This window comes from Schistocerca cancellata, chromosome 9 (genome assembly GCF_023864275.1).
Source record: "Schistocerca cancellata isolate TAMUIC-IGC-003103 chromosome 9, iqSchCanc2.1, whole genome shotgun sequence".
In the NCBI taxonomy this organism is placed as follows: Eukaryota; Metazoa; Arthropoda; class Insecta; order Orthoptera; family Acrididae; genus Schistocerca; species Schistocerca cancellata.
In genome coordinates this window covers 412,284,382-412,310,601 of record NC_064634.1, presented here as the reverse complement: position 1 = coordinate 412,310,601, position 26,220 = coordinate 412,284,382, and the positions used below count along the sequence as shown (strand labels likewise).

The 26,220-nt window shown below is 39.7% G+C and overlaps 1 protein-coding gene across 1 annotated transcript in view; it reads right to left on the bottom strand.

Moving 5' to 3' along the window:
* The window catches only part of LOC126101458 (translocation protein SEC63 homolog), a 173,193-nt gene that overhangs the window by 65,751 nt on the left and 81,222 nt on the right, over window positions 1–26,220 (bottom strand). The window contains exon 11 of the mRNA XM_049912111.1: window positions 13,022–13,227. Within this exon, the coding sequence (XP_049768068.1) occupies window positions 13,022–13,227 (206 nt within the window). The remainder of the gene's footprint in view (window positions 1–13,021; window positions 13,228–26,220) is intronic.

Sequence of the window (26,220 nt, the reverse complement as noted above, 5' to 3'; positions counted from 1 at the left end):
CTTCTCCTCTCCCCAATCCTATTCAATACCTCCTCATTAGTTATGTGATCTACCCATCTAATCTTCAGCATTCTTCTGTAGCACCAAATTTCGAAAGCTTCTATTCTCTTCTTGTCCAAACTATTAATCGTCCATGTTTCACTTCCATACATGGCTACACTCCATACAAATACTTTCAGAAATGACTTCCTGACACTTAAATCTATACTCGATGTTAACAAATTTCTCTCCTTCAGAAACGCTTTTCTTGCCATTGCCAGTCTACATTTTATATCCTTTCCACTTTGACCATCATCAGTTATTTTGCTCCCCAAATAGCAAAACTCCTTTACAACTTTAAGTGTCTCATTTCCTAATTCAACACCCTCAGCATCTCCCGACTTAATTCGGCTACATTCCATTATCCTCGTTTTGCTTTTGTTGATGTTCATCTTATATCCTCATTTCAAGACGCTATCCATTCCGTTCAACTGCTCTTCCAAGCCCTTTGCTGTCTCTGACAGAATTACAATGTCATCGGCGAACCTCAAGGTTTTTATTTCTTCTCCATGGATTTCAATACCTACTCAGAGTTTTTCTTTTGTTACCTTCACTGCTTGCTCAATATACAGATTGAATACCATTGAGGAGAGGCTACAACCCTGTCTCACTCCCTTCCCAACTACTGCTTCCCTTTCATGTCCCTCAACTCTTATAACTGCGATTTGGATTCTGTACAAATTGTAAATAGCCTTTCGTTCCCTGTATTTTACCCCTGCCACCTTCAGAATCTGAAAGAGAGTATTCCAGTCAACACTGTCAAAAGCTTTCTCTAAGTCTACAAATGCTAGAAATGTAGGTTTGCCTTTCCTTAATCTAGCTTCTAAGATAAGTAGTAAGGTCGGTTCCAATATTTCTACGGAATCCAAACTGATCTTCCCCGAGGTCGGCTTCTACTAGTTTTTCCACTCGTCTGTAAAGAATTCGCCTTAGTATTTTGCAGCCGTGACTTATTAAACTGATAGTTCGGTAATTTTCACATCTGTCAACACCTGCTTTCTTTGGGATTGGAATTATTATATTCTTCTTGAAGTCTGAGGGTATTTCGCCTGTCTCAAATCTTGCTCACCAGGTAGTAGAGTTTTGTCAAGACTGGCTCTCCCAAGGTTGTCAGTAGTTCTAATGGAATGTTATCTACTCCCGGGGCCTTGTTTCGACTCAGGTCTTTCACTGCTCTGTCAAACTCTTCACGCAGTATCATATCTCCCATTTCATCTTCATCTATATCCTCTTCCATTTCCATAATATTGTCCTCAAATACATCGCGTTTGTATAGACCCTCTATATACTCCTTCCACCTTTCTGCTTTCCCTTCTTTGCTTAGAACTGGGTTTCCATCTGAGCTCTTGATGTTCATACAAGTGTTTCTCTTATCTCCAAAGGTCTCTAATTTTCCTGTAGGCAGCATCTATCTTACCCCTAGTGAGATAAGCCTCTACATCCTTACATCTGTCCTCTAGCCATCCCTGCTTAGCCATTTTGCACTTCCTGTTGATCTCATTTTTGAGAGATTTCTACTCCTTTTTGCCTGCTTCACTTACTGCATTTTTATATTTTCTCCTTTCATCAATTAAATTCAGTATCTCTTCTGTTACCCAAGGATTTCTACTAGCCCTCGTCTTTTTACCTATCTGATCCTCTGCTGCCTTCACTACTTCATCCCTCAAAGCTACCCATTCTTCCTCTACTGTATTTCTTTCCCCCATTCCTGTCAATTGTTCCCTTATGCTCGCCCTGAAACTCTGTACAACCTCTGGTTTAGTCAGTTTATCCAGGTCCCATCTCCTTAAATTCCTACCTTTTTGCAGTTTCTTCAGTTTTAATCTACAGTTCATAACCAATAGATTGTGGTCAGAGTCCACATCTGCCCCTGGAAATGTCTTACAATTTAAAACCTGGTTCCTAAATCTCTGGCTTACCATTATATAATCTATCTGACACCGTCTAGTATCTCCAGGCTATGTAGTTACTACAAAATTACTTGTTCTTGGAAATTACATGAACAAGGGGTACCACATTTTCTGTGACAATTTCTTCACGTCAATTCCAGTAGTGGAAAAACTTTATTCCATGGGAATCTTCCTCACTGGCACAATACGGAGGAACAGATAATTTCTCCCATTTAATCTTCTTCCCAAATTTGACATTGGGCCGGTCAAATTCTTTAGAAAGACCTTCTCTGTGGCTTCAGGGAAAAGAAGTCACAGAAAAATCCAGCTCTGTTGATCACTTCCTCCTCTACTACAACAGTGTCAGAGAGAAGTATTCGCAAATGACAACTTTGAAGAAACCTGATGTCATATTTCAATATGACAAACACATGGGAGGGACTGATTCCTCAGATATGACGACGTACTGTTATCTGGATGAGAGGAAGACTGTGGAATAATGGAAGAAAGTGGTTTTCAGCATTATTTACAGAATGTTTCTGAATGCTTACATTCTTTATAAAGAAAACCTATCTTTGTCAGAGAAACCACTCACACATCTGAAATTCAACAGCAAAATCATCTGCAGATTGTCCCAGGAGTGGTTCAAGATACACAACTTAGTACCCACTGCATCAAGTGCAAATGCAGCACCCCCCACAGTGTATGGTGTAGAAATACTACCGGGAAAGAAGGGGCAAGCCTGTGATGTGTGCTCTACAAAAAATACGAGGTGACGATCAAGAACAATGTGTGTACTCTGTAAGAAGGGATTACATCCCAAATGTGTTGGTCAACATTTGTGTGTCAATAAATGATCCTAAAACTTAATTGGTATTATGTTATTTTCTGTTGGAACTAGTGACAAAATTATAGAGTTTTTGCCCATTTTTCGCATCAGTTCTTTTAGGGTGCATTATTTTCTAAAATATGGGACAGAAATACAAAAACAAATATTAGATCGTTCAGAATACTATGTAGATTGATAATATGAACACAAATTTTAAGTTCAATTATATTACATGTGGCTGTTTCTGTACAAAAACTCTAATACAAATATTGTTTTCTTTAGAAGTACGAGGCCTAATGGTGTACTCTTCTCATATTTCTGTAGCTGAAGGTACTATCTATAAAAGAAGAAAAAAAATTAAGGTCCTATGATAAACGGTTCAGATTTTATGATAAATTTAACAAACTTCTGCAATTCACTACAAAATCGCCTGGCACTTTTCAGCTGATACCTCGAAAATCGCATGGCACCAAAGGGTTAAGATCAACAGGTCTGATAACTGGAGAGAATATATTAACCAGAAATTGAAGACATTTGTGGCAGAAATGGGAATCAGGCATCAAACTACCAAAGGTACAGCCCATCTTAAAATGAGGTTGCTAATAGGACCACTGTTGAAAGAGCAAGGAGCATGATAACTGATGCTGGATTATCGAAAGATTTTTGGGCAGATGCGGTATCAACGGCCACATATTTGAACAATGGATCACCTACAAAAGCATTAAGGGACAGAATCCCCTATCAGATGTGGGTAGGAAGGCAACCTGACCTAAGAAATATAAGGGTTTTTGGGTGTGATGCAATGGTGCACATTCCCAAACAACCGAGAGGAAAATGGGAACTAAAAGGTAAAAAGCACATTTTTGTAGGCTATTGTGAGAATTCAAAGGGCTACCGATACTGGACCCATTGAATAAAAGGATAGTTACAATGAAAGATGTAGTATTCTTTGAAAATACAAAGGACTATGAAGAAGCCAAGACTACTAAGTTAACTGCACCTAGCTCTGAGAGTGAAACTTTACTTGAAGAAAGTGAAGAACAAGAAGAGGGCAGTCAAAGGCAAATGGAGAATATTAATGAAGACAATGAGTTTGAGGATGAACAAAATGGAGAGAACAATGTAAGGTGTTCTTGCGTACCAAAACCGAAAGAATATCCAGATTTTGAGATGTATGCAGTCTTTTAATGATGAGTCAGCAACAGCAGAAGAAGCAATGATCAGCCCAAACTCTCAACACTGGAAAGAAGCGATGGAGAGGGAATTGGAATCTTTATCTCAGAATGAAACATTTGAATGGGTAAACACGCCAGCAGATAAGAAATCACTACAAGCAAAATGGGTATTCACTTTGCACAGCCCTGAAAATTCATCACCAAGGTACAAAGCACGACTTGTAATAAAAGGATATTCACAAAAACAAGGGGTAGATTGGGAAGAAACTTTTTCACCTGTAGTCAATCTAAGGCAGATCCCAGTATATACTATAAAATGGGAAGAGAAGGGATAATAATAATGGCAATATGCGTGGACGACTTCTTTATCCTGACTGAAAACGAAATGAGAATTTTTAAGAAATAGCTGCAAACCAAGTTTAAGGTGCATGATTTGGAAAAAGTTAAACATTATTTATATCTAAAAATAAAGATGCTGTAACTTAACCAAACAAAAGACTTTGTATGTTGATAGAGACAATAACAAACACAAACACACACACAAATTTCAAGCCCTCGCAACCCATGGCCACCCCACCAGGAAAGAGAGAAGGAGAGGGAAAGACGAAAGGATGTCGGTTCCAAGGGAGAGGGCAAGGAGCCACCCCAATCCCGGGAGCGGAAAGACCCACCCCGGGGGGAAAAGGACACACACACACACACACACACACACACACACACAAGAGACATTATTTAGGTATGCAGATCACTAAGGATGAAGAGAGACAAGAACTGAGCACAAATCAATCATTATATACAGAAAAAATCTTAAAGAAATTTGGCATGAGTGATTGTAAACCCATAACTACTCCAATGGAAGTAGAAATGAAGTTAAACATAAATGAGGCAGATGTGGAATGTGATAAGAATGTTCCATATTTAGAAGCAGTACGGAGTCTGTTATATTTGTCTCAAATGTCACGACCTGACGTTGCTTTTGCCACAAACACAGTGAGCAGATATTGCAGAGACACAAAGGAAAAGCACTAAAAAGCTGTGAACAGGATATTCCCATATCTAAAAGGAACTTCAAACCACAAATTAAGATACCATAGAGAAGGTAATGCAAAACTAGAAGGCTATAGTGATGCAGACTGGGGGAGTGAATTGGAAGATAGACACTTCACTACTGGCTGCTGCTTTAAATTAAGGAGGGGGGGAGGGTGCTGCTTTAAATTAAGAGGGGTCCTGTCAAAAGCAAAAAACTGTTGCATTGAGTACCACAGAGGCTGAGTATATGGTGTTATCTTCCACCACACAGGAAGCAGTATGGCTTCACATTAACATGTGAAATAGAACCTAATTTAATAGTGGAACCCATAACGATCTTCTTTGACAATAAAGGAGCTATTAACCTAGGTAAAAATGATGTCACTAGTGCTAGGACAAAACATAGTGATGTAAGGCCCCATCTTTTACGGGACCACACAGAGCGACAGAACATTGCTGTGGACTACCTGCGCACAGAAGACATGTTGGCTGACCGTCTGACAAAACCCTTGGATAAAAAGAAGTCTGAAAAGACTGTAGGGCTATTTGGTTTATCTTGTGAATGCAAACCACAAAATGTATGTTCAAAGGGGGGTGGGGGTGGGGGGGTTGGAGTTGTGTAAACAACACATTTTGTGTGAGACGGCGGCAATGTGCAACATAACTGACTTTCCTGGTGCTACTGTATGTTCTGATTTTTTTATGTGTAACATAACATTCCTTGGTTGTTGTGTTCGATGTATTTTACCTGGAAGTGCAAATATAGTTACTGGCACTAAATTTCTTTTACTCGCTACTATTTATTCAACTGTGTCTACTCTAATGTAGACAAATATTTAAGTTTTTCAGCTAAAATTAAAGCCTCTCACCATAAATACTGCTATAAAAAAGGCAGAGACATTGTACGGCAAGAGGGCCTGTTCCTACTTGCTTACACAAGTGGCATTAGGTTATCTCATAATTGTGAAAAATGTACAGCCGCTTAGTTTTAATCAAGTGCAGACAATACCAGCATGTGTTCTTGTTTAAAAAAAAAAATAATAATTACAACAGCAAACTCAAAAACATGTACACTTGCCTTTTTAGGTTTCTAACAATGATGGACAACATGTAGTAGCTAACACAATTAACAGTTAATTCCAATAAATTGGAAATAGCAGTTGATAGTCTCAATTACACAGTGAAGTACTTTAATAAAACAGAACTGTGAACAGTAATGAATTATTCCTAAAATCTGCTATCACTACTTCCACTGCAAGACTGTGTCATAAACTATGTCAAATTGCAATAATGAAATGAATATTTAAGAAGTAAATCTGAGTAGAATGAATATTATGCCACTGGAAAATGATTTCTTTGTATCCTCCGAACAGTCCCTACAGCTTGGTTTAATACCACACAAAAACAGACGTTATCATGATCATAGATAGCACCGCAAATGGGTATTTTCGAAGCAATTCAATCCACCACAGTCACTCTTCTGTCCTCTGCATACCTTCTTAAAGGATGTATCTTAGGGAAAGCCAGAATTGCACGTGGCTCTGTGTTGATATTTGGAATACATGAAAACCCTGCCCTCTGGGAAAGCACCCAGTAATCAACTTGCTGACTGGAGTAACAAAATGCTGTACTTAATATATTCTTGACCATCTCTGAACTGGTAACTGTACCTCAGCACAAGTAGAATGATGCTGTTTTTTGCTATCTGCTGTGACATTTTAGCACACAGCTGTTTTTTGAACTGCAACTGTATCCTTACGCTGTGACAAGTTTCATCATTTTCATGAAGTTGGCTAGGAAACAATAACTGAGGTTTTAAGGGGACTTTCAAGTGAACATTCCACTGGATGTGATTACAGAGTTGGCAATGTGTTCTAGAACACAACCTCATCTCACGTACCCTCCTCCTAACGCAGTGCCACACAATCCTTGAAGGTCTCATACATTATCTCAACTATGCTAGAAATGATAATTAATTGAAACCCTCAGCTGCCGACAGGTGTTGCTGATGTACCTCGATAGGGACCTGAGAATGTGTGCCCTGACTGGGACTCAAACCCGGGATCTCCTGCTTACATGGCAGATGCTATATCCATCTGAGCCACCGAGGACACAGATGAATAGCACGACTGCACGCTTCCCGTGAGACCCACATTCCCAACTGTCCACAATCTACATACGTAATGCACCCAAGAGATATTTGCCCATCCACTCATTACTCGCGCACACTAAGGTGACGATTCCTGTAAGAGTTTGGGCAACCTGTCCGCATTCACACAGATGAAGGTCAATGGCTGTGTAGCCTTTAACTACATATACAGGGTGGTCCATTGATCGTGACCGGGACAAATATCTCATGAAATAAGCGTCAAATGAAAAAACTACAAAGACTGAAACTTGTCTAGCTTGAAGGGGGAAACCAGATGTTGCTATGGTTGGCCCGCTAGATGGTGCTGCAATAGGTCAAACAGATATCAACTGCATTTTCCCCCCTTTTTTTTCCTTTTTCTTTTTTTTCCCCCAATAGGACCCCCAATTTTTTATTACATATTCGTGTAATACATAAAGAAATATGAATGTTTTAGTTGGACCACTTTTTTCCCTTTGTGACAGATGGTGCTGTAATAGTCACAAGCATATGGCTCACAATTTTAGACGAACAGTGGGTAACAGGTAGGTTTTTTAAATTAAAATACAGAATGTAGGTACGTACGAACATTTTATTTCAGTTGTTCCAATGTGATACATGTACCTTTGTGAAATTATCATTTCTGAGAATGCATGATGTTACAGCGTGATTACCTGTAAATACCACATTAATGCAATAAATGCTCAAAATGATTTCTGTCAACCTCAATGCATTTGGCAATACATGTAACGACATTCCTCTCAACAGCGAGTAGTTCGCCTTCCGTAATGTTTGCACATGCATTGACAATGCTCTGATGCATGTTGTCATGTGTTGTCGGTGGATCATGATAGAAAATATCCTTCAACTTTCCCTACAGAAAGAAATCCGGGGACATCAGATCCGGTGAATGTGCGAGCCATGGTATAGTGCTTCAACGACCAATCCACCTGTCATGAAATATGCTATTCAATACCGCTTCAACCGCACGCGAGCTATGTGCCGGACATCCATCATGTTGGAAGTAGGCTACATTGCCATTGTGTCATGCAGTGAAACATCTTGTAGTAACATCGGTAGAACATTACGCAGGAAATCAGCATCCACTGCAACATTTAGATTGCCATCGATAAAATGGGGCCCAATTATCCTTCCTCCCATAATGCCGCACCATACATTCACCCACCAAGGTCGCTGATGTTCCACTTGCCACAGCCATCGTGGATTTTCCGTTGCCCAATAGTGCATATTATGCCAGTGTACGTTACCGCTGCTGGTGACTGACACTTCGTTGCTAAATAGAACGCGTGCAAAAGATCTGTCATCATCCGGTAATTTCTCTTGTGCCCAGTGGCAGAACTGTACACGACATTCAAAGTCATTGCCATGTAATTCCTGGTACTTAGAAATATGGTATGGGTGCAATCGATGTCACCACCGACATTTTTGAGATTCCAAATTCTTGCGCAATTTGTCTGCTACTGATGTGCGGATTAGCCGCAACATTTACATTTACATTTACATTTATACTCCGCAAGCCACCCAACGGTGTGTGGCGGAGGGCACTTTACGTGCCACTGTCATTATCTCCCTTTCCTGTTCCAGTCGCGTATGGTTCGCGGGAAGAACGACTGTCTGAAAGCCTCTGTGCGCGCTCTAATCTCTCTAATTTTACATTCGTGATCTCCTCGGGAGGTATAAGTAGGGGGAAGCAATATATTCGATACCTCATCCAGAAACGCACCCTCTCGAAACCTGGCGAGCAAGCTACACCGCGATGCAGAGCGCCTCTCTTGCAGAGTCTGCCACTTGAGTTTGTTAAACATCTCCGTAACGCTATCACGGTTACCAAATAACCCTGTGACGAAACGCGCCGCTCTTCTTTGGATCTTCTCTATCTCCTCCGTCAACCCGATCTGGTACGGATCCCACACTGATGAGCAATACTCAAGTATAGGTCGAACGAGTGTTTTGTAAGCCACCTCCTTTGTTGATGGACTACATTTTCTAAGGACTCTCCCAATGAATCTCAACCTGGTACCCGCCTTACCAACAATTAATTTTATATGATCATTCCACTTCAAATCGTTCCGCACGCATACTCCCAGATATTTTACAGAAGTAACTGCTACCAGTGTTTGTTCCGCTATCATATAATCATACAATAAAGGATCCTTCTTTCTATGTATTCGCAATACATTACATTTGTCTATGTTAAGGGTCAGTTGCCACTCCCTGCACCAAGTGCCTATCCGCTGCAGATCTTCCTGCATTTCGCTACAATTTTCTAATGCTGCAACTTCTCTGTATACTACAGCATCATCCGCGAAAAGCCGCATGGAACTTCCGACACTATCTACTAGGTCATTTATATATATTGTGAAAAGCAATGGTCCCATAACACTCCCCTGTGGCACGCCAGAGGTTACTTTAACGTCTGTAGATGTCTCTCCATTGAGAACAACATGCTGTGTTCTGTTTGCTAAAAACTCTTCAATCCAGCCACACAGCTGGTCTGATATTCCGTAGGCTCTTACTTTGTTTATCAGACGACAGTGCGGAACTGTATCGAACGCCTTCCGGAAGTCAAGGAAAATGGCATCTACCTGGGAGCCTGTATCTAATATTTTCTGGGTTTCATGAACAAATAATGCGAGTTGGGTTTCACACGATCGCTGTTTCCGGAACAGCAGCTAAAACACCTATTTGAGCATCATCATTTGTTGCAGGTCAGGGTTGATGTTTCACACGTGGCTGAACACTTTCTGTTTCCTTAAATAACGTAACTATCTGGCGAAAGGTCCTTACACTTCGATGTCGTCGTCCAGGATACCGAGCAACATACATAGCACACGCCCGTTGGGCATTTTGATCACAATAGCCATACATCAACACGATATCGACCTTTTCCGCAATTGGTAAACTGCCAGTTTTAACACGGGTAATGTATCACGAAGCAAATACCGTCTGCACTGGCGGAATATTATGTAATACCACATACTTGTGTGTTTGTGACTATTACAGCGCCATCTGTCACAAAGCGAAAAAAATGGTCCAACTAAAACATTCATATTTCCTTAGGTACTACACAAATATGTAATAAAAAATGGGGGTTCCTATTTTTAAAAAATGCAGTTGATATCCGCTTGACCTATGGCAGCGCCATCTAGCGGGGCAACCATAGTGCCATCTGGTTTCCCCCTTCAAGCTAGACGAATTTTGTTCTTTGTAATTTTTTCCATTTGATGTTTATTTTGTGAGATACTTGGCCCAGTCACTATCAATGGACCACCCTGTATATGAAGATAATAACTGTTCTCAAAAGAACAGACACCATTGATGACCGTGCAGCTTCTCTAGAATAAAGGATAATTAACTGAAACCCTCACCTGCCGAAAGGTGTTGTTGATATACCTCGATGTGGACAGCTGAAAATGTGTGCCCCGACCGGGGTAAGCAGGAGATCCTGGGTTCGAGTCCCGGTCGGAGCACACATTTTCAGCTGTCCCCATCGGGGTATATAAACACCACCTGTCGGCAGGTGAGGGTTTCAATTAATTATCCTTTATTCTAGAGAAGCTGCACGGTCATCAATGGTATCTGTTCTTTCGAGGACAGTTACTATCTCCATATATATGAAAAATAATGTGAAATTAGACTTTTTGGCAAAATAACCGTCAAATTTTTGCGAGATATCTGAAACGGTAATTTTGTCACACAAAAGTTTATAAATCTTAGGGTAGCAATTTTTACTAGAATTCGTAATTGATAGTTGTTGAATGTTAAAACCACATGTTGACTTCTAATCTCATCTAGAATGAGGTTAGTGTAAATTTTAAAATGAAAGTGCATTTACCAAGTAATGAACTTTGACGTGACGACGAAAACAGCACCAAATTTGGGGGAAAAAAGGCAAAAACAGCACACAATTTGGTAAAAATTACAGAATTTGGCAAAAAACAAGCCACATTTGTAAAAAATGTCACCAAATTTGAAAAACAGAATTTGGCAAAAAATGAACAGGAAATCTGACAAAATTACTGATCTTGACAAAAAAAATAATGCAGAATTTCACAAAAAAAGCAAGACTTAATTTGGCAAAAATTCCTGAATTTAGCGAAACCACCACCAAATATGGTAGAAGAACAACACTGAATTTGTGTAAAATGCAGAATCTGGCAAAATATAATAACTAATTTGGCAAGAACCATGAAATTCACCAAAAACAACTCCAAATTTGCCAAAAAAAAGAAAAAGAAAAAAAAGGGCCAAAGTTGGCACTGAATGTAGCAAAAAGTAACACCGAATACAGCAAATAAATAACAATGATTTTGACAAAAATAGCAACAATTTTAACAAAAATCTTACCAAATTTAGCAAAAAATAACATTGAATCTGGGGAAAAAAACATCAAATTTGGCCACAAATAGATTGATTTTTTTCATGTCCCTACCTATCAATGAACCAATGCCTCAACTGGAAAGTGAGATGTTACCTTTATTCCCTCTATTAGTTATGTTCAATAAATGTATTCCTTGAGGAAATTTGTCATTAAGAATAGCACCACGCCTGCAGCACTGAAATTCTTGACAACTGACCCTAATTCATATGGTAACATAAATGCTTAACAGAGACATACGTGAGTGTGCATGTGTGTGTATAGGGGTTATTAGTTAATATTGTCACAGATTTGCCTAATTAATGATTTGTCCGCTGTGTACAAGATAATCATCATGCTCCATGGCTTCCCAGGTGCTGACGACGTGTTTAAACATGACCTCTGGGTTTTCCTAAGCACTACTGATGCATGTATGCATCCCATCCCACCAACTCTCTCACTGCTGCAAATGAATTGGTTTCATATCTCTGTGAATAAAACAATTCCTACTATTTATCATTAGCTGAACAGTCAGCGAGTGGGAATGCCACACATGGGGGCCTGCGTTCGATTCGCAGCAGGGATGGGAGATTTTCTCCCTCAGGGACTGGGTGTTGTGCTGTCGTCATCATCATTTCATCCCCATTGTCAACATGCAAGTCACCCAATGTGGTGTCGCACTTGATAAGACTTGCACTTGGCAGCTGAACTTCCCGCCTGGGAACTCCCGGCCACTGATGCCATATGCTCATTTCCATTTCCATCATATAATATACATGCCTCTTTGCTATCATTTGCAAAAAAACTTTGCTTTGATATCCTGAACTGTTCATGAAGTATTATGACTATTATGACCATATTATTCTTTATTTGTAGGTACAGAAATGGGCGCTTTGAGTGCAACCAGAGCTGTATCAAACCAGTCTCAGGACTGAAGACCACAACAACAACAACAACAACAACAACAACGAGTGCAACCAACTGCTGGATATAAAAACTAAGTTGAGAATAAAACAAGATGATATTCTGCTCTCAGTTTTAAATAAAATTTCGATATCTTGACCACATCTCATCCACAGCAATCTATGAGCTAAAATCAACCATATGCAAAGCTTATGCAAATTGTTTCTATCCCTGCAAACTCTTTAAAATTTTGCATAATGCTTTACTTAATTTGAGGCAACACAGTAATTATGACAGATAATGAAAAGGAATTCAGTGCTTTTATCTGGTACACAGACTGTAAGATTTGCAAACATCACATTTTTCACCAAACCGTTTCTTAGTATCAGATTATAATGGCAGCTGTCTCTCAGCACAGGTAGCAGAATTAGACAAGCAGAACAGCGACAACAAAGCCACACTTCAGCACAGGATGCAAAAGGCACGCCTGTAGCAGCCAAAGCCCTACTAAAATAGCTATAAGATGAAAATTTGCAAAATGATTTTTTACTTATGAGAGATGAGAAAGTTTTAGCAATGATTTTCACAAATATTGTGGTAGACAAACAGTAAAAAGTGTAAAATTCCTTATAACAGATACAGCCTACTGACCTGTTCTTCTTTCTTTGGAGGCTGCTCCTGATCTTCCTGCTCTTTTTCTTTCTCTGCTAAATCTTCCAACATCTCCTGGGGAGGAGCATTTTGTGCTGCCTTCGTATCATCCCCAAAGAGGATGCTCATGTCGTGACGTATTAGTGTTACTGTCACAGTGACAATTGCCCCTGCCGTGTAGACAGTTGGATTTTCATCATCAATCACTGCAACATACATGAAATAAAACAATGGTAAAATTAACATGAAAATTTTGTCATGTAAAACACAGAAAAAAGCTGCTTTGTAGACAATTAGGAAAATTAAATATTGTTTGCTTCATTGAAGAGTGTCGTTAGCATGTTCGTAGAATTTTATTTGTTAAGTGTCACACCTCATGAGCATGCGGATGATATGGATTTGACAGCAATTATTATATGAAGGGCTACATTCTTTTATAAATGATGATCCCTGTTGTGTTATACACGTGGAATATTCAAACATGAATGACACAAGAACAGTGTCCCCTTAAAAGAAACAATGCATCAATGCACACTAAAACACTGCAGAATAATGCATAAATAGAAATTAATAGTAAATAGAAAACAACTTTAATTTGATGTTATAGTTATCATAAAATAAATACAGAGGGGCCCATGAAATGTAGACACTGTATGATAGTTAATATCTTTGGAACAAAATGACATATCATTGCACTTTTGTGCAGTAACTACGTCCATTGTTTTCTCAACATATCTTGGCACACGTTTTCCAGCAGGTGACAGTGCAGCAATGAATGAAGTAAGACTGTTATTTGAGCAATGCAAGGTGGTATTGAAGCGGTACTGGAAGTACGAAAACATGATGCAGCTAGAAGGACAATGGCGTAATGTGTATGGAACTCCGCCACCAACACGTACAACAACTTATCGTATTTGGGATAAATTTGAAGCCAATGGTACTGTTCAGGAAGTACATAATGAAAGGTCTGGCCAACCAAAAACATCAACTAGTCCAGCTTTCAGTGCTGATGTGTTGCGAAATTTCACTAGGTCATCTCAAAAATTTGATAGTAGGGTGCACGTAAATATGGGGTAAGGTGATTAAGTGTACAACAAATTCTGAAGGCAGCAAAGTGGTAAGTGTACACTGCAAGATTGGTGTGTGCTATGAACGAGGGTGACCCGGTTTGAAGGATGGAGTACTTTAAGTAGTCTGAAGGCATGCTTCATGAGGAAACGGTTTGCAGGGACGGTTATCTGGTTTTACGAGGCTCAATTCAAACTGAACAGTACTGTAAACTGGCACAACTGTGCATACTGGGCTCCTAAAAACCCTCATGTTCATGTGGACAAGCATGTTAATCTATTGGGTGTTAATGTGTGGTGTGGTCTGTCATCATGTGGTTTGACTGGCCCATTCTTCTTCGAAGGTACCTTAACTGGTGAGATGTATCTTCATACGCTGCAAATGCCGATTTTATCTGTCATCTGAAAGGTGTTTGAAAATGAAAGATTTTACCTACAACAAGATGACGCTCCACCTCACCATCGCAGAGATGGCGGAGCCTATCTGGATGAAAATCTACTTGGACAATGGATAGGTCAAAGAGGGGCTGTTGAACACCCACCATGGTCTCCAGACCTTACACCTCTTGACTTCTACCTATGGAGGGACCTTGAAAAATGAAGTTTATCAACAGAAGCCAGATACACTGAATGAGGTATGAGGAACTACTGAGGCACCCTGTGCAGCCATCACATTAGCAACACTGATAGCCATAGTTTGGTCAACAGTTCAGCAGCATCAATGTTGTTTGGATGCTAAAGGGGGTCACTATGAATACATTAAATAACCTTCCCCTGCACAAGAATTGTAATGGTATATCAGTTTGTTCCATTAATAGGGACTATCAAAGAGAGTATACATTTTTCTGGAACCCTCTGTAACACCAACTGCTTACATATATTTATATGTGACCCTTAATTGTTACAAACAAAATATTTTAATATGTGTCGAGTTCAATGTAAGAGGGGAGGGGGCAAAGTTATCCACTGCACTCTCTAACATAAGCACTGAAATTTTGCAATAAATTGTGATTTTAGTGATACGTGTCCCTATTATGTGTGGTAAGAAGAAATGAGGGAACATGGCAATCACATAATATATAAGAAATGGTTGATTATGGATTAGGGCATTTTTGGCTGCTTCACTACCCTGAAGACATAGCGTTTGAACATAATTGTCATTATGATATCTTTATCTTCAAAAAATACAGGCCAATGATCCACACGATACTGTGACCTCGAGATTGTTGAGGGGGCATTGGTGCAGCTGTTGTGGAATGTCTACCACTTAAAATTCTGTTTATTCACTACCCCCATTCAAGTGAAAATGTGCTTCCTCATCCACCGACATTGCAGCATACAACACTACAGACTAATGAAACTACCTAGATCATTGTTCCGCTGTTTTGGGCACACTCATACTACAGAGAAGACTGCATTGCTTCTTCAGAATGAAAAGACAGATAGGCTGGGGAAAGTTAGAAGGGAGCGACAGATCTACATTTACACCTATACTCTGCAAACCACTGTGACACGCATGGCAGGTGGTACATCCCAATGTACCAATTACTGGGGTTTCTTGTTGTTCCTTTCACATGTGGAGCACGGGAAGAATGATTGTTTGACTGCCTCTGCATGAGCAGAAATTATTCTAGTCTTATCTTCACGATCCCTATGCGAGCGATTTGTAGGGGGTAGCAGTATATTCCTAGAGTAATTATTCAAGCCAGTTCCTGAAACTTTGTTAATAGACTTTCTCAGGATAGTTTAGTATACTTTAACAAGTCTTCCAGTTCAGTTCTTCAGTATCTATGTGACACTCTCCCAGAGGTTAATAAACCTGTGACCATTCATGCTGAACTTCTCTGTATATGTTCAATATACCCTGTGAGTCCTATCTGGTACGGGTCTCACACTCTTGAGCAATATTGTAGAACTGGTTGCAAGAGTGATTTGTAAGCAATATCTTTTGCAGACTTATTGCACTTTCCCAGTATTCTACCAGTAAGTGGTGGTGTGTTGGGGCTTATGGGCGCTCAACATCGAGGTCATCAGCGCCCTGACACACATTAAAAGGAACGAATGTGGACAGACCTAAGAAAACTAAAGCACACACTCAAAGAAAGCAGGAAAAGAAGGAAAATACTACATAAGAAAGTAAAACCTAAGGAAAGGGGAAACATAGCAACAAGAATGTCACAGGAAATTGTTATTGGCTGGCCAGCTGAAGTATTCCACCTGCTTTACCCACAGCTGAACTTGTGTGATCATTCCATTTCATATCTCTTCAATGTGCTGTGCCAAAGTATATGGGCGAGTTGGCTGATTCCAACAGTGACTCACTGATATTATAGTCATAGGATATTACATTTTTGTGTTTTGTGGAGTGCAATATTTTACATTTCTGAACATTTAAAGCAAACTGCGAATTCTGCATCACACTGAAATCTTACCAAGATCTGGCTGAATATTTATGCAGCTTATTTCAGATAGTACTTCATTATAGTTAACTGCGTCAGCTGCAAAAAAATCTGATTTTACTGTTAATAATGTGTGCAAGGTCATTAGTACACAACGTGAACAGCAAGGGTCCCAACACACTTCCCTGGGGTAAACTCAAAGTTACTTCTACATCTGATGATGACTCTCCATCCAAAATTAGCATGCTGTGTCCTCCCTACCAAAAACGTCCAATCCAGTCACAAATTTCACTTGATACCCCATATGATCATACTTTTGACAATAAGTGTAGGTGTGTTACTGAGTCAAGTGCTTTCTGGAAGTCAAGAAATAGAACATTTACTGACTGTTTTTGATCCAAAGTTTTCAATATGTCATGTGAGAAAAGTGCGAGTTGAGTTTCAAAAGATCGATGTTTTCAAAATCCATGGTGGTTGGCACTGAAGAGGTCATTACGTTCAAGATACTTCATTATGTCCTAAGATTCTACAACAAATCAATGTCAAGGATGTTGGACAGTTTTGTGGATCACTTCTACTACACTTTTTGTAGATGGATGTGACCTGTGCCTTTTTAACTGAGCACAGCTTTTTGTTTGAGGGATTTACATCACATTACAGTTAGAAGAGAGGCTAACTCAGCCGCAAATTCAGAATGGAATCTGATAGGGATTCCATTGGACCATGGAGCTTTGTTCAATTTTAACAATTTCAGCTATTTCTGAACACTACGGGCACTAATATTATGTCATTTACCTTTTCACTGGTATGAGGATTAAATTTAGGCAATTCTCCTTGGTCTTCTTTTGTAAAGGAACATGGAGTTAAGTGTTTTAGTTTTTGCTTTGCTACCCTAAATACACTAGCTTTGATGCCACTAACAGCCTTTACATATTACCAGAATTTATTTGGTTTCTGTGGAAGATCACTTGACAACATTCTGCTACAACAGTCATTGGAGGCATCACACGTCGCTTTCTTGACAGTCAAATGCATGTAATTCAACATATAACTATATACCCTATGCTTTGTTTTACACCTATTATCCAGTAACCTCCATTTCTTAATAAGTTCCTTTACAGTGACAGTTTACCCTGGAGGTTCACTCCCATTATGAACTGTTGTACTGGGTATGTATCTGTCCAGAGCATGCTCAATTATTCTTTTAAACCTGAGCCATAGTTCCGCTACTTGCTATTGCCTTTTGCTGAAAGTTTCAAGTTCCTCACTGAGATGTGACACTACCGACTTTTTATCTGGTTTACTGAACATATACATTTTTCTACTTGTTTTAGTTGTCATTTGTACTTTGGAATCATTGTTGCCACAACTGTGTAATTGACACTGATGCCATTTTCAATGTGAACATCCCCAACGAGGTCAGGTCTATTTGTTGCCTTTAGATCCAATATATTTGCATCATAAATGAGGTTGCTAATATCTGGTCTATGTAGTTTTCAGAGAAGGCATTTAGTGAAACTTCAAAGGATGTCTTATCATGCCCACCACTAACAAAACCATAATTTTCCCAATTAATTGTTGGATGATTAAAGTCTCCACCGATGATTACAGTATGATTGGGGAATTTACGTACAAGTGGACCAAGGTTTAAAGTTTCAGTTACATCAGGAGATGAGTCTGGTGGGTATTACAAGGATCCAATAATCATTTTATGCCCATCCCTGATATTGAGTCTTCCCTAAACAATCTCACATGCAGCTTCAATTACTACCTAAGTGGATCTGAGTTTCTTGTCTACTGCGACAAATACACCACCTCCATTATCTCCTTGCCTATGCTTTCAATACACGGTCAAATTTTCCTCAAAAATCTCCTTGCAATCAATTTCAGTCAGGTTTCATCATTCTGTACCTAGTATTATGTGAGCTTCACTGCTTTTCACGATTTCTTCAAACTCTGGCACTTTGTTGCAATGCATCAGCAGTTTGCCATTAGAATTTTAATACTCTCACCTGAGGGAAGCATTTCTTTCGATCTTACACAGGTACTTCTGGGTATCCTACAGTGCACACCTAACCCATTTAGGGGGACCCTAGTTCTCAACCCTATGGTGCAAGTCCGGAAAGTTGCAGTCTAGCTCGTTACAGAACTTTTGAAGTCTCTGGTTCAGTCCTTCCACTCAATACATAACCAAAGACTCACGATCAGTTCTGGGGAAGGCTGGTCTTCTCAACCTCCTCTGCCAGTCGTGGGAATTTGTTCCAACGTGTGCCACAATCTGCTGTCGGTTGCATCCTGCTCCCAAAATAGCTGCTGGAATAGCTTCTTCAACATGTTAAATGAGCCCCCAGGCATACATACTGAGTGCACCTGGTGTCCTTTCCTGTCCCTTGCTGCCATTTCCCTAAGGGGTACCATCATTCACTGTACATTTGATCTGCTGACAATTAATAGACCCCTACACTTTTGCGTTTGCCTCCTGCTGACACCAGACAAAACAGGTTTCTCCAAAACAAGTGGAGCGAGTCTCACTGGTTCAGTTTCAGTTTTAGTGAAGGACAGAACATCAACTTGTTGGATAGGGGCATTTTGAACTTTCTGCAGAGGAGACAGGATTCACAGGAGAGGATAGTCCTTGAGGCACTATGCACATGACTCTTGAGAGCTCTTCCAACACACCAATTCACAGCAGCTACCAATCAAGGTGATTTCCAGAACAGTATTCCTAGTGGTGCTGCATTTTGGCTGGTGCAACGTATTACAAGGCTGTGAACAAATAACTTTAAGTCCACTAAATATCTTCTCCCCCCATGAACCATGGACCTTACCATTGGTGGAGAGGCTTGCATGCCTCAGCGATACAGATAGCCGTATCGTAGGTGCAACCAAAAGAGAGGGCTATCTGTAAAGAGGCCAGACAAATGTATGGTTTCTGAAGAGGGGCAGCAGCCTTTTCAGTAGTTGCAGGGGCAACAGTCTGGATGATTGACTGATCTGGCCTTGTAACACTAAACAAAACGGCCTTGCTGTGCTGGTACTGAGAACGGCTGAAAGCAAGGGGAAACTACAGCCGTAATTTTCCCAAGGACATGCAGCTTTACTTTATGGTTACATGATGATGGCATCCTCTTGGGTAAAATATTCTGGAGGTAAAACAGTCCACCATTCAGATCTCCAGGCAGGAACTACTGAGGATGTCGTTATCAGAAGAAAGAAAACTGGCATTCTACAGATCGGAGCATGGAATGTCAGATCCCTTAATCACGCAGGTAGGTTAGAAAATTTAAAAAGGGAAATGGATAGGTTAAAATTAGATATAGTGGGAATTAGTGAAGTTCGGTGGCAGGAGGAACAAGACTTCTGGTCAGGTAAATACAGAGTCACAAATACAAAATCAGACAGGGGTAATGCAGGAGTAGGTTTAATAATGAATAAAAAAATAGGAATGCGCGCAAGCTACTACAAACAGCATACTGAACGCATTATTGTGGCCAAGATAGACACGAAGCACACGCCTACCACAGTAATACAAGTTTATATGCCAACTAGCTCCATACATGACGAAGAGATTGATGAAATGTAGGACGAGATAAAAGAAATTATTCAGATAGTGAAGGGACACAAAAATTTAATAGCCATGGGTGATTGGAATTTGACAGCAAGAAAAGGAAGAGAAGGAAATGCGGCAGGTGAATATGGAATGGGGGTAAGAAACGAAAGAGGAAGCCACCTGGTAGAATTTTGCACACATCATAACTTGATGGTAGCTAACACTTGGTTCAAGAATCATAAAAGAAGGTTGTATACACAGAAGAGGCCTGGAGATACTGGAAGGTCTCAGATAGATTATATAATGGTAACACAGAGATTCAGGAACCAGGTTTTAAATTGTAAGACACATCCAGGGGCAGATGTGGACTCTGACCACAATCTATTGGTTATGAACTGTGGATTGAAACTGAAGTAACTGCAAAAAGGTGGGAATTAACGGAGATGGGACCTGGATAAACTGACAGAACCAGACGTTTTAGAGAGTTTCAGGGAGGGCATTAGGGAACAATAGACATGAATGGGGGAAAGAAATACAGTAGAAGAAGAATGGATAGCTTTCAGGGATGAAAGAGTGAAGGCAGCAGAGGATCAGGTAGGTAAAAAGACGAGGGCTAGTAGAAATCCTTGGGTAACAGAGTATATATTGAACTTAACTGATTAAAGGAGAATACATAAAAATGCAGTAAATGAAGCAGGCAAAAAGGAATACAAACATCTCAAAAATGAGACTGATAGGAAATGCAAAATGGTTAATCAGGGATGGCTAGAGGCCAATTGTAAGAATGTAGAGGCATAGCTCACTAGAAGTAAGATAGATACTGCCTACAGGAAAATTAGAGAGACCTTTGGAGAAAAGAGAACCACTTGTATGAATATCAAGAGCACAAATGGAAACCCAGTTCTAAGCAAAGAAGGGAAAGCAGAAAGGTGGAAGGAGTATATAGACGGTCTATACAAACGCGATGTACTTGAGGACAATACTATGGAAATGGAAGAGGATGTAGGTGAAAATGAAATGGGAGATATGATACTGCGTGAAAAGTTTGATAGGGCATTTAAAGACTTAAGTAGAAACAAGGTCCTGAGAGTAGACAATAATCCATTAGAACTGCTGAGAGCCTTGGGAAATCCAGCCCTGACAAAACTCTACCATCTGGTGAGCAAGATGAATGAGACAGGCGAAATACCCTCACACTTCAAGAAGAATTTAATAATTCCAATCCCAAAGAAAGCAGGTGTTGACAGATGTGAAAATTACCGAAGTATCAGTTTAAAAAGCCACGGCTGCAAAATACTAACACAAATTCTTTACAGACGAATAGAAAAACTGGTAGAAGCTGACCTCGGGGAAGATCAGTTTGGATTCCGTAGAAATGTTGGAACACGTGAGGCAATACTGACCCTAAGACTTATCTTAGAAGCTAGATTAAGGAAAGGCAAACCTACATTTCTAGCATTTGTAGAATTAGAGAAAGCTTTTGACAATGTTGACTGGAATACTCTCTTTCAAATTCTTAAGGTGGCAGGGGTAAAATACAGGGTGCGAAAGGCTATTTACAATTTGTACAGAAACCAGATGGCAGTTATAAAAAGTCGAGGGGCATGAAAGGGAAGCAGTGGTTGGGAAGGCAGTGAGACACGGTTGTAGCCTATCCCCAATGTTATTCAATCTGGATACTGAGCAAGCAGTGAAGGTAACAAAAGAAAAACTCTGAGTAGGAAACAAAAGAAAAATTTGTAGTAGGAATTAAAATCCATGGAGAAGAGGTTCACCGATGACATTGTAATTCTGTCAGAGACAGCAAAGGTCCTGGAAGAGCAGTTGTATGAAATTGACAGTGTCTTGAAAGGAGGATATAAGATGAACATCAACAAAAGCAAAACCAGGATAATGAAATGTAGTTGAATTAAGTCGGGTGATGCTGAGGGAATTAGATTAGGAAATGAGACACTTAAATTAGTACATGAGTTTTCCTATTTGGGGAGCAAAATAACTGATAATTGTCGAAGTAGAGAGGATATAAAATGTAGACTGGCAATGGCAAGGAAATTGTTTCTGAAGAAGAGAAATTTGTTAACATCGAGTATAGATTTAAGCGCCAGGAAGTCATTTCTGAAAGTATTTGTATGGAGTGTAGCCATGTATGGAAGTGAAACATGGGTGATAAATAGTCTGGACAAGAAGAGAGTAGAATCTTTCAAAATGTGGTGCTACAGAAGAATGCTGAAGATTAGATGAGTAGATCACATAACTAATGAGGAGGTATTGATTAGAATTGGGGAGAAGAGGAGTTTGTGGCACAACTTGACTAGAAGAAGGTTTCGGTTGGTAGGACATGTTATGAGGCATCAAGGGATCACCAATTTAGTATTGGAGGTAAGTGTGTGTGTGTGTGAGTGTGTGTGTGTGTGTGTGTGTGTGGGAGGGGGGGGGTGTAAGGATCATAGGGGGAGACCAAGAGATGAATACACTAAGCAGATTCAGAAGGATGTAGGTTGCAGTAGATATTGGGAGACGAAGAAGCTTGCACGACAGAGTAGCATGGACAGCTGCATCAAACCAGTCTCTGGACTGAAGACCACAACAACAACAACAACAAATATCTTTTAAACTGTTGAGTTAAAAAGTTGCTACTTACCTATAAGAATTGAAGTAAATACACAAAATGAAATTTCTATTAATGCAACACGAAACCTATGGTAAAAACTACTAGTTTCCTAAAATGTCTTGAGGTTAACTGTAGCTGTTAGAAATTAAAAAACATAGCTAATTTACAATAAATGTAGGTAACATATAGGGCTACTCCTCTTTAAGGGAAAACTAGATGTAATACAATTTGTTAGTTAGAAAATCTGCTACAGTAGCTAAATCACAAATGCCAATTTGCTGCGAACTGCTTATAGATTATTCAAGGACAATGATAGCTTCCGAAAATTCTCAATAATGCCTGTTTATTTGCGTTGATGTATAATGAAGTTCAAGGGTGATTTATTCTTTGGCAGAATTGTGAACCAAAACACTGACTTTCTATGAAATAAATTACATATCCAGAACACTCTTATTGGTAACTTATGAAAACATAGTTTTGTAAGCATCCAAAAATTCTCAAAATAATGCTCTTCTCACATAATTGTACAGTGAAATTAGAGAGAATGATTGTTCTGAATGAGGATAGGCCAACTGTTCTCAAAAATTTTCAAAGAGCACAATTAAGTTTAAGCCCACAATTGATGACAATAGTATGAGTTTATTGCGGCACTCGCGAATGTTTGGAAATTCACAATATATCACAATACAAACGGGTATTGATAAAGCAATGAAAGATTACACAGAAACAACACACACAGTAAGATATGTGAATCTAGAACTTTAAATCAGCACTTGATCTTATACATGCAGTCTTCAACAAATGAAAATTCCTAAGTAGGTTTTTATATGTAAATAAACGTGCATACTGCACACATTTTTCACTTAGCTGATTCTGTGCACACTTCCACACCGGCGTGCCAAAGAAGAACAATGCAATGAGAGTTTATCTTGATCAAAGTCACTAAGCTCACTTGGGTCCCAAGACACAGCGTATTCACCTTTAGTGAAAAGGGTAGGCATCCAGAGACCCTCAGAGCCTTTAGAAGTAAACTGAAGAATAGTTGTAAATCAGCCATCATACACTATGGAGGAGCAGAAAGGGGGAGAGGAGGGAGGGGGAAGAAATGTTCAAAATGAATGTGGTATGATGTAGTCTGTATCAGTATTCTTACAAAAAGCCCAGAGAAAAAATATCACCATTTGGGCAGTTCTCTTTGAAATGAGAGGGCAATAATGGGCACACACATCACAATGGCAAGTCCCACATCTTAGGTTCTATGATGAATGTATTTAACAATGTAGTAGTAGAATTCCATACTCCTTGGCATTATTCACAGCAAAACAAATGGAATGACTGAAATGTGGATAAAGACTGGATATAAAAATGCCCACAAATAATCTGCAGTGTTACCAATCATTAATCACAGTGAAATGAAAATGTCATTCTATAATGACAACAACAGCAACAACAACAACAGCAACAATCTACTATGCTGTTGTAGCAGGTGGAGAGGTGATAACTCCCAGGTGGTAACAAATCCACCATCACCACCACCACCTTTGGTGAACCAATCAGAGTTCTGGATCCTGGGGAACCTGTACTGAGATGCTCGGAGGTATAAGAGAATCGAAGACTGTTTAGATGTAAATGCTGAAGATTTATTTTTCTACTTTCAATTCAAACTTCATTCTCAAGACCAAAAAACTGGAATAAATCACTGATGCCATTTCTTGAGGTCACGCACTGATCGCCACAATTTAGGGATCAAGATTCATGAATGAAAATTCTTCAATCACAAGGTTATAGAATCTTCAAAGACAAGAATGATTAAAAAGCAGTAAAAACCATCCCACAATTAGACACAGATTAATTACTGTCAGGAAGAAGATTCTGGATTTGATTAAGGACTTCACCTCCCCTAACAGACAAGTCAACACTCTTTCTTTTCGGTGTGCAAGTAGAGTTTATACAATGGTGAATGTACATGCACCAATCAATCAGGCAATTAAAAAGGGCCTAGAAGAAATAGGTGCATTCTGGGAGGAAACAGAAGACATCCTTTCAAAGTTACCTGACACACACATCACCATTCTGCTTGAGAATTTCAACGCCTAGTCTGACAAAGAAAGAAAAGCCATAAGATTATTGCAAGCTCTTGAGTGCACAGGAGAATCGGTGGCAATGGGGAGACTGGTGGAGTTATGCAGAACACTCAATCTGGTTCTTAAGTCAACTGCTTCCAAACACCTGCCCAGAAAACTAAAGAGCTGGATATCTCCAAACTCCAACCTCGGTGAATTCCAAACTGTCCACTTCGTCATTTGATGGAAAGTGCAAGAGATCCAGAAAGTAAAGATTCTGAGAAATGCCAATGTAGACTTGGATAACTAACTTTCAAAGATCAAATAATGTAATTAGACAGACAAAAAATCTACTCACCATGTGGTGAAAGGGGAACACAGATATAAAGATATTTAAATTGGCAAGCATTTGGATCTAGTGGCTCCTCCTTCGGGCAGAAGAGTTAAACTGAAAGGTTGAGGGGTGAAGGAAAAGGACTAGTGAGATTTAGGAAATGGTGAGAATTTGGAAAAGTCATCCACAGTCCTGGATCACGGGAGACTTATCAGACGGGACGGAAAAACAGATTTTAGGTGACTGCACCGGATGAGATTTGTAAACCTGAGAGATTAATGGTGAAAGATAGGGTAATATGTAAGTATTGTGTACATAGTTCTGCGTAGTCAGCGCGTACACAACTTTCCCACTAGAGCGCGCCCTGCTAAGCACAACAGCGCAGGCGCAGCACTCGTCCGTCTCCGCACTACGAGTAGGCGCTGCATTAGAGACGGACCAAATTCTGCTTCCGCCGATCCGCATATTGATATGTAACGCAGCCAATGAGATCGCTGCTAATGTAGAACCTTTTCTGCTCGCGGATCACACTCTTGCGGTGATACCTGAACGCGCGAGGTATTATAACGAGTGTACAGACCTCCGATTAGTCAGTCTGCATGAGTCTGCATTTGTCTGTACCAGTCTATAGTCAAGTTTCAGTCTGCATCTAATAAGATTACCATATTTCTGTACATAGCCATGAAGATAAATTAATAGACACTTTGTCAAGTATCAGAGATATGTGAGAATAAGATTAACGTATCAAGACCACAGGAACTTCAGATTGTCATTTGTAAATAGCTTCCAGAATCAAGTTACGTAATGTTTATGTCTGTTATTATTTTAATAAATGTGTGTGAAAATTAATCAAGTTCTGTTTAAAGTTGGTCACCATCAATCTGCTACTCTAAGCGTGCAAGTGGCATTTCTATCGTCTGACCTAACGGCAGAAGATAAACACGCCACGATAAGACCACGAGACACATTGCTGACACTCGTCTACTTTGTTAGAGCGACAAGTCAAATAATCTGATGGTGTGTGTACCGAAGGTCTTACAGTACGCACACCACAGTAAGACAGATATTACTGCCAAAACATCATGCATGAGTTAATAATCGTAGTAATCTAAGTGCCATGGTCACGACAGAAGTGGGAGAACAGAAAGGTCATAAAATGAAAGGTGTAGAAAACT